Below are 14,531 nucleotides of genomic sequence, written 5' to 3' on the forward strand. Positions count from 1 at the left end.
ATTCTCCAACTAACTTCCTACTGAGAGCAGACCCTGATGTGGGACTCAATCATAAGACCCTGAGATCACAGCCTGAGATGGAATCAAGAGTTGGACCCTTAACCAACTGAGCCACCGAAGTACCTCTCTTTTTTTTTAATTATATATTTAAAGTGTACATAATGATGATTTGATATACATACATAATGGACTTATCATGCTGAGCAAGCTAATTACCATATCCATCTTCTCATATAGTTACCACTTTTCTAGTGTCTAGTGGTTAAGAGTACAACAAATCTAGGCTGAGGCCAGTCCTCTGGCTATAATGACACCCTTGTTCAGTCCTTTCCCACCCTATCCTTCTGTCACTAACATTTTCCTGAGAACCTGTCCCCTAAAATAACCATAGACAGAATCCATTCTACTTCAATGGTTCCCAAAAATCAAGCTCAGAGTGTTCACATACATCCTCAAAAACACCAAAGCTAGAGAACCCAAAGTCAGTTTTCAACCTAAGTTGAACTACCTTTATGGTATTTAACCACTGAAACATAAGAACTTGTTGAGGGAAAGGTCAGACAACCTGATCACCCAGTATTCCTGTACTTTGACTCATTCTAGAAGCCCAAGACCAAGGCAGATGACACAGTAGCAAACAAGATGAGTTTCTTCAAGGCTCCCTTCATGTCCTTGTTCCTCAGGCTGTAGATGAAGGGGTTCAACATTGGAGGGACCACGGTGTACATCACTGAGGCTCTTGCAGTATCCTTGGAAGAATGAGAAACTGCAGAACTAATGTACACCCCAAAAGCTGTCCCATAGAACAAAGAAACAACTGAGAGATGAGCCCCACAGGTGGAAAAGGCTTTATATTTCCCCCCAGCTGATGACATTCTCAGAGTAGAAGAGACAATTTGAATGTAAGAGAAAATAATCCCAAGGAGAGGAACACCACCCAATACACTGGTCACTAAATACATCAGGATATTATTGATGAGGGTATCAGAACAGGCGAGCTTGATGACCTGAGCAAGTTCACAGAAAAAATGGGGAATTTCCAGATCTGTGCAGAAGGAGAGTCGCAACACCATCAGACTGTGGAGTAGGGCATCTGCAATGCTGATGATCAGGGTGAGTAGAATCAGCAGGCCACAGAGGTGGGGGTTCATGATGACTGTGTACCTCAGTGGATGGCAGATGGCCACATAGCGGTCATAGGCCATTGCTGCAAGGAGAAAGTTTTCTAAGCCTGCAAAAAACAGGACAAAGCAGACCTGGGTGAGGCAGCCTGTGTAACTGATGGATTTGCTCTGTCTTTGGATGTTCACCAGCATCTTGGGGATGGTGGTGGTGCTGAAACAGATGTCAGTGAACGCCAGGTGGGAGAGGAAGAAGTACATGGGTGTTTGAAGGTGGGAGTCAGAGCTGATAGCCAGGATGATGAGCAGGTTTCCTAGCACAGTGACCAGGTATATGGTCAGGAACAGTCCAAAGAGAAGGGGCTGCCATTCTGGATCTTCTGAGAGACCCAGAAGGAAGAATTCTGCTACACCTGTTTGGTTTTCTGGTTCCATGTTCTTGATGAGACTGATGGAAAAAAGCACAGAGGAGAGTACATGTAACAGAGGTACAAGTATCCCTTGTCTTTAGAAAATCCTGATATGAATTGAATATTATTTCTTTTCTTATTAAAAAGAAAATAATATTCAGGTGTAGTTTTTATTTGAATGCCTGGGTGACTCAGTGGTTGAGCATCTGCCTTGGGCTCAGGGCCTGATCCCTGGGTCTTGGGATCGAGTCCCACATCGGGCTCTCTGCAGGAAGCCTGCTTCTTCCTCTGCCTATGTCTCTGCCTCTCTGTGTCTCTCATGAATAAATAAAAAAATCTTTAAAAATAGTTTTTATTTAAATCCCAGTTAGCATAGAGTGTAATATTAGTTTCAGGTATACATTATAGTGATCAAGACTTCCATAGAAGACCCAGTGCTCATCACAGAAATTAATATTATTCATCTTTTCTTTTGCCTTTTACCTGTCTTGGTCTCTCTCCTTTTCTCAACCTCTTTTGTTTTTGTCCTCCTCTTTTTTACATTCCTCAATTACTCCAAGTTTATGTGTTATTTTCTCACACCATGCCACATAATAGGAATAAGATAGGAAAAGTATATGTTTTTATTCCTTCAAAATTCTCCAGCTTCCAATTAGCAAGCAGGAAACTCAAGACCAAGCAATATTAAATCAGGGTTTTAGTAATAGCTGAGTAATATTACATTGTATACATATACCACATCTTCTTTGTCCATTCACCTTTCGATGGACACTGAGGCTCCTTCCACAGTTTGGCTATTGTGGACATTGCTGCTAGAAACATCGGGGTGCAGGTGTCCCGGCATTTCACTGCATATGTATATTACTCATCCATTAGAAATGACAAATACCCACCATTTGCTTTGACGTGGATGGAACTGGAGAGTATTATGCTGAGTGAAATAAGTCAATCAGAAAAAGACAAACATTATATGGTCTCATTCATTTGGGGAATATAAAAATTGTGAAAGGGAATAAAGGGAAAGGAAAGAAAATGAGTGAAAACATCAGTGAGGGTGACAAAACAAGAGAGACACCTAACTCTGGGAAATGAACAAGGGGTAGTGGAAGGGGAGGTGGGCGGGGAGTTGGGGTGACTGGGTGATGGGCACTGAGCGGGGCACTTGGCGGGATGAGCACTGGGTGTTATGCTATATGTTGGCAAATTGAAGTCCAATAAAAAATATTTTTAAAAAATCAGGGTTTTAAAGCGGGGTTTCTCAAACTATGCCTTGCATCAGAATTCACTCAAGGCTTTGTTAAAACTCACATTACTGGCTCCCCTACTCTGAATATGAGATTCAGGCTTGGGCATCAGGCTGACAATTTGCCTTTCTAACAAATTCCCAATGTTGCTGCTCACAGTCTGAGTTTTACTTTGAGGACCCCAATTCTAGAGCATAGCAGATTGTGGGCATGGCAAATCTACTTGACTATAGGTTGGAGCAGACCCAGCATAACTATGGGGGAAATGCTGGCCTGCCCATCAACTCTGCAGAGTGAGCTGGCTGGGAGTTCAAACACATGACTCAGTTAAACCTCTTTATATTCTTTTTTTTTCATATTCCTTCTCTCCCTCCCCCTACTCCTTCCTTTCTTCCTTCCTTCCTTCCTTCCTTCCTTCCTTCCTTCCTTCCTTCCTTCCTTCCTTCCTTCCTTCTTGGAAATAATGCTCTGCTTTTATTAACTCATTCTTAGTTACAGAGTAGACTCTATCATCACTCTGTAGCAGTAATTATTGAGAACTCTAGATTTAAACCTCTTCATTTTCAATGGATCATCAAAATCTGCCTATTGAATATCCCATTTCCATTTCAGTGTCTGGTCATTGGATTCTATAACAAAACCCTTGCTATGAGGCACTTGGTTGACCAGTGGTTGAGCATCTGCCTCCTGCTCGGGTTGTGATCCTGGGGTTCCGGAATCAATTCCCAAATTGACCTCTCCTTGAAGAGCCTGATTCTCACTCTGCCCGAGTCTCTGCCTCTGTGTGTCTCTCATGAATAAATAAATAAAAATCTTTAAAAAACCCTCTTCCTATAATTGTTGTAATTAATGGTAATAGCGGATATTATAAAATAAATATGATAATTATTTTAAACTGCACACACTACCTCTAACACAACATCTGTTGCCAAGCATGTCCTCAGTTCTTTTCTCATGCTGATTTTATTCGGTCTATGGCAGGATAAGTCAGGTGCTTCTACCATCCTCCTGTTTACCTCTGACTTCACGAAGAGAGAAAGGTCAAGAGGCACCTGGATGGCTCAGTTGGTTAAGTGTCTGCCTTGGGCTCAGGTCATGATCCCGGGATCCTGGGATTGAGCCTGTAATAGATTCCCAGCTCAGTGGGGAGTCTGCTTCTCCCTCTCCCCGTGCTTGTGCTCTCTCCTACTCTCTCTCTCTGTGTATCTCAAATAAATAAATAAGATCTTTTAAAAATTAAAAAAAGAGAGAAGAGTGAAGTTATGGTTACAAAACTTTGACACTCCAGTGAGATGTGGTGCAGAGAATTAAATTCAGGCTTCCAGACTTTGGAGCTGAACTCAGAACATCATGTGATGTGGTCTCTGACGAGTGAAGATTTAGGTGTCCTATAGGGTTGATCAGACTTCAGCACCAGCTTTTTGAAGTTTGCCCCTGCATAAGACTGCGAGTGGAAGTCAAGAGCTTCCCTGCCTGAAGTTCTTCTAATTTCCAACCATGTAGGTAGTACGTAAGCAAGTGATAGCTTCAAAACAGGATCCACACTCAGAACTAGAGATCAAGATTATCATATAGTATTTTAGGCTGTTATGGTTATTATTTCAATGAGATTCACTTTTCTTTTAACATTAGGATATTAAAACATTCTCATAAGGTTTACATAACACATCTATATTTTCCACCCCATACTGAAGAATTTGAGGAAGGAGGAATTGCATGAGGTCTTGAAGGAAAGAAAAAAGTTAAAAAGCAAAAATTTGTTAATGTGTTAAAAATCAGAATCCTGGGATAAGAGAGATAAAATCTACGGACACTAATGTCCAGGCTGTTTGACAAGAGTGTTGCTACTGTCGTAAGAAGAGGAGGAAGATTGTCAAGTTAGCTTTAAGAAAGAAAAAGGAAATTGAGAAAGGTATATCTGGATACCTTAAATGCCTTGCTAGTTGGGCTTAAATAATTTAATTCATATAAATGGGAGCTTAGTGCCTGTGGAATGTGAAGCACTTGTTATTTAGGATGATGGGGACAATTGGATGAGAAAATGAGACCTTATTTTTAGGAATTACTTACTTATCCCTGACCCCGGGGACCTACACCCTCCACAGCAGTAAATGAAATAAATACATGCACACTCTTTTTTGTTTGACCACTCCTTTTGTTTGACCACCAGTCACATTTTTCATACATTTTTTAAACACTTAATTTTTTTATATATTAGAGAGAGAGAGCGCACTGAGTGAGTAGAGGGAGAGGGGCAAGCAGCCTCCATGCTGAGTGCAGAGCCCAAAGTGGGGCTTGATCTCACCACCCTGAGATCATGACCTGAGCTGAAATCAAGAGTTGGACTTCTAACAAGTGAGATATCCAGGCATCCCTGCCAATCACATTTTTACATGCAAAGGAATAGAAAAAGACTACAAACAAATTCAAATTTTATTTTTTTATTTTTTTTTTTTCGGGTAAATTCAAATTTTAAACTAACAAGTGTGATAATTATCTTTATTAATAGGCAATAACTTCCAAGAAAATTTTGAACCTTTTTCCTTTCCAAGATAGCTTAATGAGATCAGCCCCTTTCATTTTCCTCTTTTTTATGGTAGATTAAGGAAATAATCCCTTCCTACTCAGCAGTTTAACTGATTTTCTCTTGCTTTTTTTTTTTTTTTTTTTTTTTTTAATACCGATTCTGTCCCTGTGGTATAATGGACAATTTTAAGGAAAGAAATGTTGAACACCATTCATAGAAATTCAGATCCTCTATGTGTTTCATCAAAGTCTGGGTTAGGCAGCCTTGGCCACTCGTTTCCAAAGGAATCCTTAGTTTATGTGTCAGGAAGAACTCAAGGATACTTCTGTTTTCTTTGTTAGAGTGAGTTCCTGAGAATACTGTTATTGTATCATCCAAATAGGCAAGACATGGCTACGTCCCAGGTGCATCAATGGATCTGCCAAATATTCTCATGAATCAATGTTTTAGAAAAAAGTCTGTAAACGTCTCTTCTGTGAACAGCTCATTAAGATACTAATACTGAGGAGCTGAACGGCCCTAGGTAATATCTGTTTCACCAATGAGAAAATATGAGCCCTTAGCATGGAGTCATGAAAACAAGCAACCAGTAATATCAATTAATATTTAAATTCAGGCACCTATGAGTTTGATTCTGTCTCCAGCACTTTCTTTGTAAAGAAGGACAATTTCTTTTCAATTGTGCAAGAAGCCTCAGTCTCATTTGGATAATGGAAAAAATTATAAAACCTTATGGGAATGTTGCAAGAATGAGTGATGTGTAGATGAAATCACTAAGTGCAATGTTTGATATATGAAACACTCTTAATATTTCCTATTGTGATTTGTTTCTGCCATGGACACAAGTGTACCATCTGGCATGGTTCATTTAAAAAGGGAAGTGTTAGGAGGGGAAAGTGTAGGAAGAGAGGAGAAACAACCATAAACATGGCAACCATAGCATGACAATCATAAATTTCAAGGAAAAACGGATGTGTTGAATCTCTTTGTGGGATAATTGCTTACATAGGGAAACCAAAGTGAACAATCTGAATGAACATAATAGTTAATTCTCATTTCTCATGGACATATGATAAAATGTATAGCATCTAAAACGAATAAATTAGGCTCAGACATATCAACAGATATTAAAAACTCCAAAGAGAAAGTAATTTTCCTAACAAGACCAATATTATGATACAGTTTAAATGTTTTAAAATAGCACTGATCTTAAAACTTTAATTTCTTACTATATAGCATTTCACATATACAAAAAGCACAGAGAAAACAAAGTCCTGGGTATCTGCCACTAAGGACCATTAAATTAAAATACATTGACATATTGGCAGTAAATATTTTAAGAATCAAAGTAATACGTATTTATTTTTTCATATCCTTAATAACTTTTTCTTGCCCAAGAGAACTACCGTACTGAACTTGGCATTTATGATTTCCTTATGGTTTTAATCGTTGAATACAAATGCATAACTTTTTGTTTTACATTTTAAACTTGACATATTGTACATTTTACATTTAGTTTTAACAATAATACACTTGATGTCTTGGTACATTTTTCTCTGGTTCATTAACTTTAAATACCTTACTTTATTCCAGTGTCATATTACATCACAATTTATTTGTCCTTTCTTTAACTAAGAGGCATTTTACTGTTGCCTTTTTTTTTTTTACTGTTGCCTTTTATACACACAAACAAACACACACAATGTGCAAACAATTTAAATAACATGCAGAGAATAACCAAACTCAAGACTCTGGTTGCCTCTGGGAATGAAAAGAACATAAAGGGATGCTCTATTAATTCATGTTATTTTGTTACTTTAAAAAACATTTTAATTTTAATTACAGGATAGTTAACATACCCTGTTATATTAGTTTCAAGATGTCCAATATAGTAATTCAATGATTCTGTACATTACTCAGTGCTCATCATGATAAGTGTACTCTTAATCCCCTTCACCTATTTCACCCATGCCCAACCCAACTCCCCTCTGATAGCTATCAGTTTGTTCCATGTTATTTTGTTATTTAAGAAAAGAGTTCTATGTGGAAAACAGTATGGAGGTTCCTCAAAAAGTTAAAAATAGAACTACCACTACCCTACAATCCAGTAATTGCACTACTGGATATTTACCCAAGGAATACAAAAACACAAATTCAAAGGGATACACGCACCCCTATGTTTATAGCAGCATAATCTATTATAGCCAAGATATAGAAGCAGTCCATTGATTGAGGAATGGATAAAGAAGTGGTATATATATATATTATATTATATAATATATAATATTTATATATAAAATATATAATATAAATAATATAAAATAATATAATATATAAAATATTTTATATGTATATAAAATGAAATATTATTCAGGCATCAAAAAGGATGAAATCTTGCCGTTTGCAATGACATGGATGGAGCTAGAGAGAATAATGCTAAGTGAAATAAGTCAGAGAAAGACAGACACCATATGATTTCACTTACATGTGGAATTTAAGAAACAAAACATAAAAGCAAAGGGAAAAAATGAGAGAGAGAGAGAGAGAGAAATTTAAAAACAGATTCTTAATTACAAAGAACAAACTAATGGTTACCAGAGGAGAGATGGGTAGGGGATGGGTTAAATAAGTGATGGGCATTAAGGAGTGCACTGATGATGAGCTCCAGGTTTTGAATGGAAGTGTTGAATCACTATTGTACACTTGAAACTAATATAACACTGTATGTTAACTGACTGGAATTAAAATAAAAACTTAAAATGAAAAAAAGAAACTCTGATGGCAAAATATCAAGTTTTAGTAATTCTGGAAGCATAGGTACCTGTTTATTTGTTCTATTATTCTATGCTCTTTTGCCTTAAATACTTCATAGATTACTAAAAAGAAACAGATAGCCTCATTCTCCACCTCCTCTGTCTCGGAACACTCATAACCAGGAAACAGTGTCAAAAGCAAAGGTCTCTTCTACAAAGGAGTATCATGAGCCAGGAGTGGAAAGGAAAGGAGAGGCTGCCACACACCTCTGCCCTTTGCCAAAGAAATTAAAGAAAATGTGAGAGAATTCTTGAATATTCTTCAAAATTGAGCAAAAGTAGATTGCTCTTGAGAGTGGAAAGAGTCCCAGGACTTTAGGATCAGAATAGGAGATTAGCAGAATGAGAGATAGTCAAGCATTTGTGCAAAGGTACAAGCAAACAGGTGGAGGAGAAGATTGATGAATTCTTACGCAGGCACCTCAAAGGTCACCTAACTCTGTTCATCTGCATGTCCTCACCTCACAGTTACCAGGTGGACCACTAAACAAAGAACTTTATTGCAAAACATAAAGTAGGGGACTTCAGATTACCTGGATGTCAACAGTAAGGAATGACATTCAGTTCTTCCCTAGATGTGAAGAATTCTCTTCCCTAGAATGAGAGCTCTGTTCTCAGTGAGCACAGAAAGGTAGTGGAGCCCTGGGCTCTTAGTGCAGAGATGCTGGACCTTGGGACGAGGCCCAGGTGGGCTGCAAATGACCTGGGTATGGCTGTTGAGTGGAGTGATCACAGGAAGACTATCTGCAGTCTCTTTCTCTTTTGGGGGTTCAATATCCAAAGCTCCTCATTAGCAAACTCTTTTTTTACTCTCATGTGACCACAGGGCAGTGCAAATCCTGGAAGAGCGAGGCTCAGAGATGAGGAACTTTGCTTTGTCTGATTCTCTCACCCTGAGTGATCAAACATATGTGATCTTCTCCCTCCATAGGTCTTGGCTTATATCCATTTCAAGTAACCTACAAACCCAACCACATCTTCCTTCTGTTATTAGATTCCAGACTTTGTTAAACGTATATTTACATTCAAGTCTGTTTTAATTACAATCTCAAGAAGGCTGATAATACATTTGGGCTAAAAAAATATATAGTTTCCTTATATGGATAGATAAATATTACCTGGATTAATACATGTGATAATGTAGGAAACATACACTAAAAACGCAACACTAAAAAAAACAAACAAACAAAACAAAACAACAACAACAACAAAAAACCCGCAACACTACGGGGAGATGTTATGTGTGACTCATTGAATGTTGATTCTGTCTATGCATATTATATTTAGCAGTTTCTAATGTTTTCTGTACCAGACATTTGTTCTTTTGATAAAATGTCACTTCCAACTTTTCCCAAACAATAGTAATGGCCTAAATATATTTTTAATCACATTAAGGGCCATGGGTTAAAACTATTGGTCTTGGTTATCAATACTGTTGTAGTAAATTACAAATTATCAGAGTAATAGTCAATCTGTGATACCATATGATTCTGAGGATGTAATCATAAGATTTGAGGCCTGTTTGTTATAATAATTAAAAAAATTTTAATCTTATTTTTGTTTCAAGTTTTCATTTAAATTCTAGTTAGTTAACATACAGTGTAATATGGGTTTTGGGTATAGAATTTAGTGATTGATCACTTACATAGAACACCCAGTGCTTGGGATCCCTGGGTTGCTCAGTGGTTTAGCGCCTGCCTTCGGCCCAGGGCGTGATCCTGGAGTCCTGGGATGGAGTCCCACATCGGGCTCCCTGCATTGAGCCTGCTTCTCCCTCTGCCTGTGTCTCTGCCTGTTTCTCTCTCTCTCTCTATCTCTCTGTGTGTGTCTCTCATGAATAAATAAATAAAATAAAAAAAAAAGAACACCCAGTGCTTATCACAACACATGCCCTCCTTAATACTTATCACCCATTTAGCCCATCCCCTGCCCACCTCCCCTCCAGCAACCCTCAGTTTTGTTCTCTATACTTTATAGTCTTTGTGGTTTGCCTTCCTCTCTGTTTTTATCTTATTTTTCCTTCCCTTCCCCTGTGTTCATCTGTTTTGTTTCTTAAATTCCACATATGAGTGAAATGATATGTTATTTGTCTTTCTCTGACTGGCTTATTTCACTTAGCATAATACACTGTAGCTCCATCCATATCATTGCAAATAGCAAAATTTCATTCTTTTTATGGTTGAGTAATATTCTATTGTACATATACACACCTTCTTTATCCATTCATCTGTCGATGGACATTTGGGCTGTTTCCATAATTTGGCTATTGTTGATAATGTTGCTGTAAACATTGGAGTGTACGTGTACCTTCAAATCAGCATTTTTATGCCCTTTAGGTAAGTACCTGGTGGCACAATTGTTGGGCCATAGGGTAGTTTTATTTTTAACTTTCTGAGGAACCTCCATATTGTTTTCCAGAGGGGCTGCAACAGTTTGTATTCCCACAAACAGTGTAAGAGGGTTCCCTTTTCTCTGCATCTTTGCCAACATCTGTTTTTTTCCTGTGTGGTTAATTTTAGCCATTCTGACAGGTGTGAGGTGGTATGTCATCATGGCGGTTTTTTTTTTTTAAGATTTATTTATTTGTGAGACATGCACACACACACACACACACACACACACACACACACAGAGGCAGAGACATAGGCAGAGGAAGAAGTAGGGTCCCCGCAGGGAGCTGGATGCAGGACTCCATCTAGGATCCTGGGATCGTGACCTGAGCTGAAGGCAGCAGCTCAACTGCTGAGCCACTCAGGCGTCTCTCATCATGGTTTTAATTTGTATTTCCCTGATGATGAGATTTCAAGTGTCTGTTAGCCATCTGGATGTCTTTGGAAAAATGCCTATTCATGTCTTGTGCCCATTTCTTAACTGGATTATTTGTGTTTTGGGTGTTTAGATTGATAAGTTCTTTATAGATTTTGGGTATTAGCCCCTTATCTGATATGTCATTTGTGAATATCTTCTCCCATTCTGTAGGCTGCCTTTCAGTTTTGTTGATTGCTTTCTCCACTGTGCAGAAGCTTTTTATCTTGATGAAGTCCCAATAGTTCATGTTCGGTTTTGTTTCCCGTGCCTCTGGAGACATCTCTAGTAAGAAGTTGCTATGGCAAAAGTCAAAGAGGTTGCTGCCTGTGTTTTCCTCTAGAATTTTGATGGATTCCTGTCTCACGTTTAGGTCTTTCATCCATTTTGACTTTATTTTTGTGTATGGTGTAAGAGAGTGGCCCAGTTTCATTCTTCTACATGTTGCTGTCCAGTTTTCCCAGCAGCATTGTTGAAGAGACTTTTTCCCATTGGGTATTCTTTTCTTTTTTAATTTTTTAAATTTTTATTTATTTATGATAGAGAGAAAGAGAGAGAGAGAGGCAGAGACACAGGCAGAGGGAGAAGCAGGCTCCATGCACCGGGAGCCCGATGTGGGATTCGATCCCGGGTCTCCAGGATCGCACCCTGGGCCAAAGGCAGGCGCCAAACCACTGCGCCACCCAGGGATCCCCCATTGGGTATTCTTTCCTGCTTTGTCAAAGATTAGTTGACCATAGAGTTTTGGGTCCATTTCTGGGTTTTTTTATTCTGCTCCATTGATCTATATATCTCTTTTTGTACCAGTATCATATTGTCTTGATGATTACAGCTTTGTACTATAACTTGAAGTTTGAAATTGTGATGCCTTCAGCTTTGCTTTTCTTTTTCAAGATTGTTTGGCTATTCAGGGTTCTGTGGTTCCATACAAATTTTAGGATTGCTTGTTCTAGCTCTGTTAAAAATGCTGTTGGTATTTTATTGGGGATTTCATTAAATGTGTAGATTGCTTTGGGTAGAATAGACATTTTAACAAGATTTTTTCTTCCAATCCATGAACATGAAGTGTTTTTTCATTTCTTTGTGTCCTCTTCAAATTTCTTTCATAAGTGTTGTATAGTTTTCAGAATATAGATCTTTTACCGTTTTAGTTAGGTTTATTCCTAGGTATCTTATTGTTTTTGGTGCAATGGCAAATGGGATCGACTCTTTGATTTCTTTTTCTGCTGCTTTGGTATTAGTGTATGTAAATGCAACAGATTTCTGCATGTGATTTTATATCCTGTGACTTTGCTGAATTCATGTATTAGTTCTAGCAATTTTTTTTGTGGACTCTTTCTGGTTTTTTACCTAGAATGTCATGTCATCTGCAAATAGTGAAAGTTTGACTTCTTCTTTGCTGATTTTGAGCCTTTTATTTCTTTTTGTTGTCTGATTGCTGAGGCTAAGATTTCCAGGACTATGTTAAATAGCAATGGTGACAGTGGATATCCTTGTCTTATTTCTGACCATATGGGAAAGGCTCTTAGTTTTTCCCCATTGAGGTTGGTATTAGCTACACAGCTAATATCCTTCTCCCCTATTTTGTTGAGGGTTTTTATTAAGTAGGTGCTATATTTTATCAAATTCTTTTTCTTTATCCCTTGAGAGGACCATGAGGTTCTTATCTTTTCTTTTATTAATGTGGTGTATCATATTGATTGTTTTATGAATATTGAAGCAAACTTGTAGACCAGGAATAATATCCACTTGATCATATTCAATAATCCTTTTAATGTACTGTTAAATTTGATTTGCTAGTATTTTATAAAAATTTTTGTATCCATGTTTATCACAGATAATGGCCTGTAATTCTCCTTTTTAGTGGGATCTTTGTCCAATTCTCCTTTTAAGTGGGGTGTTAAAGTCCCCCACTATTATTGTATTGTTATCAGTGAGTTTCTTTGCACTTATTATTCATTGATTTATATATTTGTATGCTTTCAAGTTTGGGGCATACATATTTTCAATTATTAGATCTTCTTGATGGATAGACTCCTTAATTATGATATAATGCCTTTCTTCATCTCTTGTTACAGTATTTGACTTAAAATCTAGTTTCTTAAAAAAGATTTTATTTATTTATTCATGAGAGACACAGAAAGAGAGGCAGACACAGGCAGGGGGAGGAGAAGCAGGCTCCATGCAAGGAGCCTGATGCAGGACTAGATCCCAGGAATTAGGGATCAGGCCTTGAGCCATAGGCATATGCTCAACCACCAAGCCACCCAGGTGTCCCAAAATCTAGTATGTTTGATATGAGTATGGTACCCCAGCTTTCTTTTGATGTCCATTAACATGATAGATGGTTCTCCATCTCCTCACTTTCAATCTGCAGGTGTCTTTAGGTCTAAAATGAGTCTCTTCAGAACATGAGAGAATCCTAACTCTGGGAAACGAACAAGGGGTGGTGGAAAGAGAGGTAGGCGGGAAGTGGGGGTGACTGGGTGACAGGCACTGAGGGGCGCACTTGATGGGATGAGCACCGGATGTTATGCTAGGTGTTGGCAAATTGAACTCCAACCAAAAAAAAGTCTCAAAAAAAATGAAAAAAATGAGTCTCTTGTAGGCAGTATGTTGATAGATCCTGTTAGATTTTTTGTTTTTTAAAAGATTTTATTTATTTGTGAGAGACAGAGAGAGAGAGGCAGAGACATAGGCAGAGGGAGAATCAGGCTCCATGCAGGAAGCCCAATGTTGGACTTGATCCTAGGACTCTGGGATCACACCCTGAGCCAAAGGTAGAGGCTCAACTGCTGAGCCACCCAGGCATTCCTTGTTGGTTTTTTTTTTTTTAATCCATTCTGATACCCTATGTCTTTTGATTAGAGTATTTAGTCCATTTACATTTAGAGAGATTATTCAAAGATATGAATTTAGTGCTATTGCCTTACCTGTAGAATTGGTGTTTCTGATGATGTTCCCTGGTCCTTTCTAGTCTTTTTTGCTTTTGGTCTTTTTTCCTCCCACTTAAAGAGTCCCCCTTACTATTTCTTGAAGGGCTGGTGTAGTGTTTATGAACTCCTTTAAGTTTTGTTGTGTGGGAAACTCTATCTCTCCTATTCTGAATGACAACCTTGGTAGATAGAGTATTCCTGACTGCATATTTTCCCCATTCAGCATATTGAATATATCCTGTCACTGTCTTTGGCCTCTGAAGTTTCTGTGGCTGTATCTGCTGCAAACCTGATCTGTCTTTCCTTGTTGGTTAAGGACTTTTTTTTCCCTTGCTGCTTTCAGGATCTTTCCTTGTTATGTATTTTGTGAATTTGATTATGATATGCCTTGGTGATGATTGGCTTTTGTTGATTTTAACAAGAGTTCTCTGTGCTTCTTGGATTCTGATATCTGTGTCCTTCCTCAGATAAGGGAAGTTTTTTAGCTATAATTTGTTTGCTTAAGCCTTCTGCCCCTTTTCTTTCTCTTATTTTCTAGGACTCCTATGATACAACGTTATTACATTTTAATATGTTACTGAGTTCCCAAAGTCTACCTTCATGATCCATTACCTTTCTTTCCTTCTTCTTTTCAACTTCATTATTTTCCATAATTTTATCTTCTATATCACTGAT

At 38.0% G+C, this 14,531-nt stretch overlaps 1 protein-coding gene across 1 annotated transcript; it reads right to left on the reverse strand.

The window, feature by feature from the left end:
* Nucleotides 1–599: 599 nt before the first annotated feature.
* Nucleotides 600–1,556, reverse strand: OR7G7 (olfactory receptor family 7 subfamily G member 7). Its single transcript, NM_001389188.1, has one exon. The coding sequence runs from the start codon at nucleotides 1,554–1,556 to the stop codon at nucleotides 600–602; it is 957 nt and encodes a 318-aa protein (NP_001376117.1).
* Between the last annotated feature and the right edge of the window lie 12,975 nt (nucleotides 1,557–14,531).

The sequence above is a fragment of the Canis lupus genome, chromosome 20 (assembly GCF_011100685.1).
Source record: "Canis lupus familiaris isolate Mischka breed German Shepherd chromosome 20, alternate assembly UU_Cfam_GSD_1.0, whole genome shotgun sequence".
In the NCBI taxonomy this organism is placed as follows: domain Eukaryota; kingdom Metazoa; phylum Chordata; class Mammalia; order Carnivora; family Canidae; genus Canis; species Canis lupus.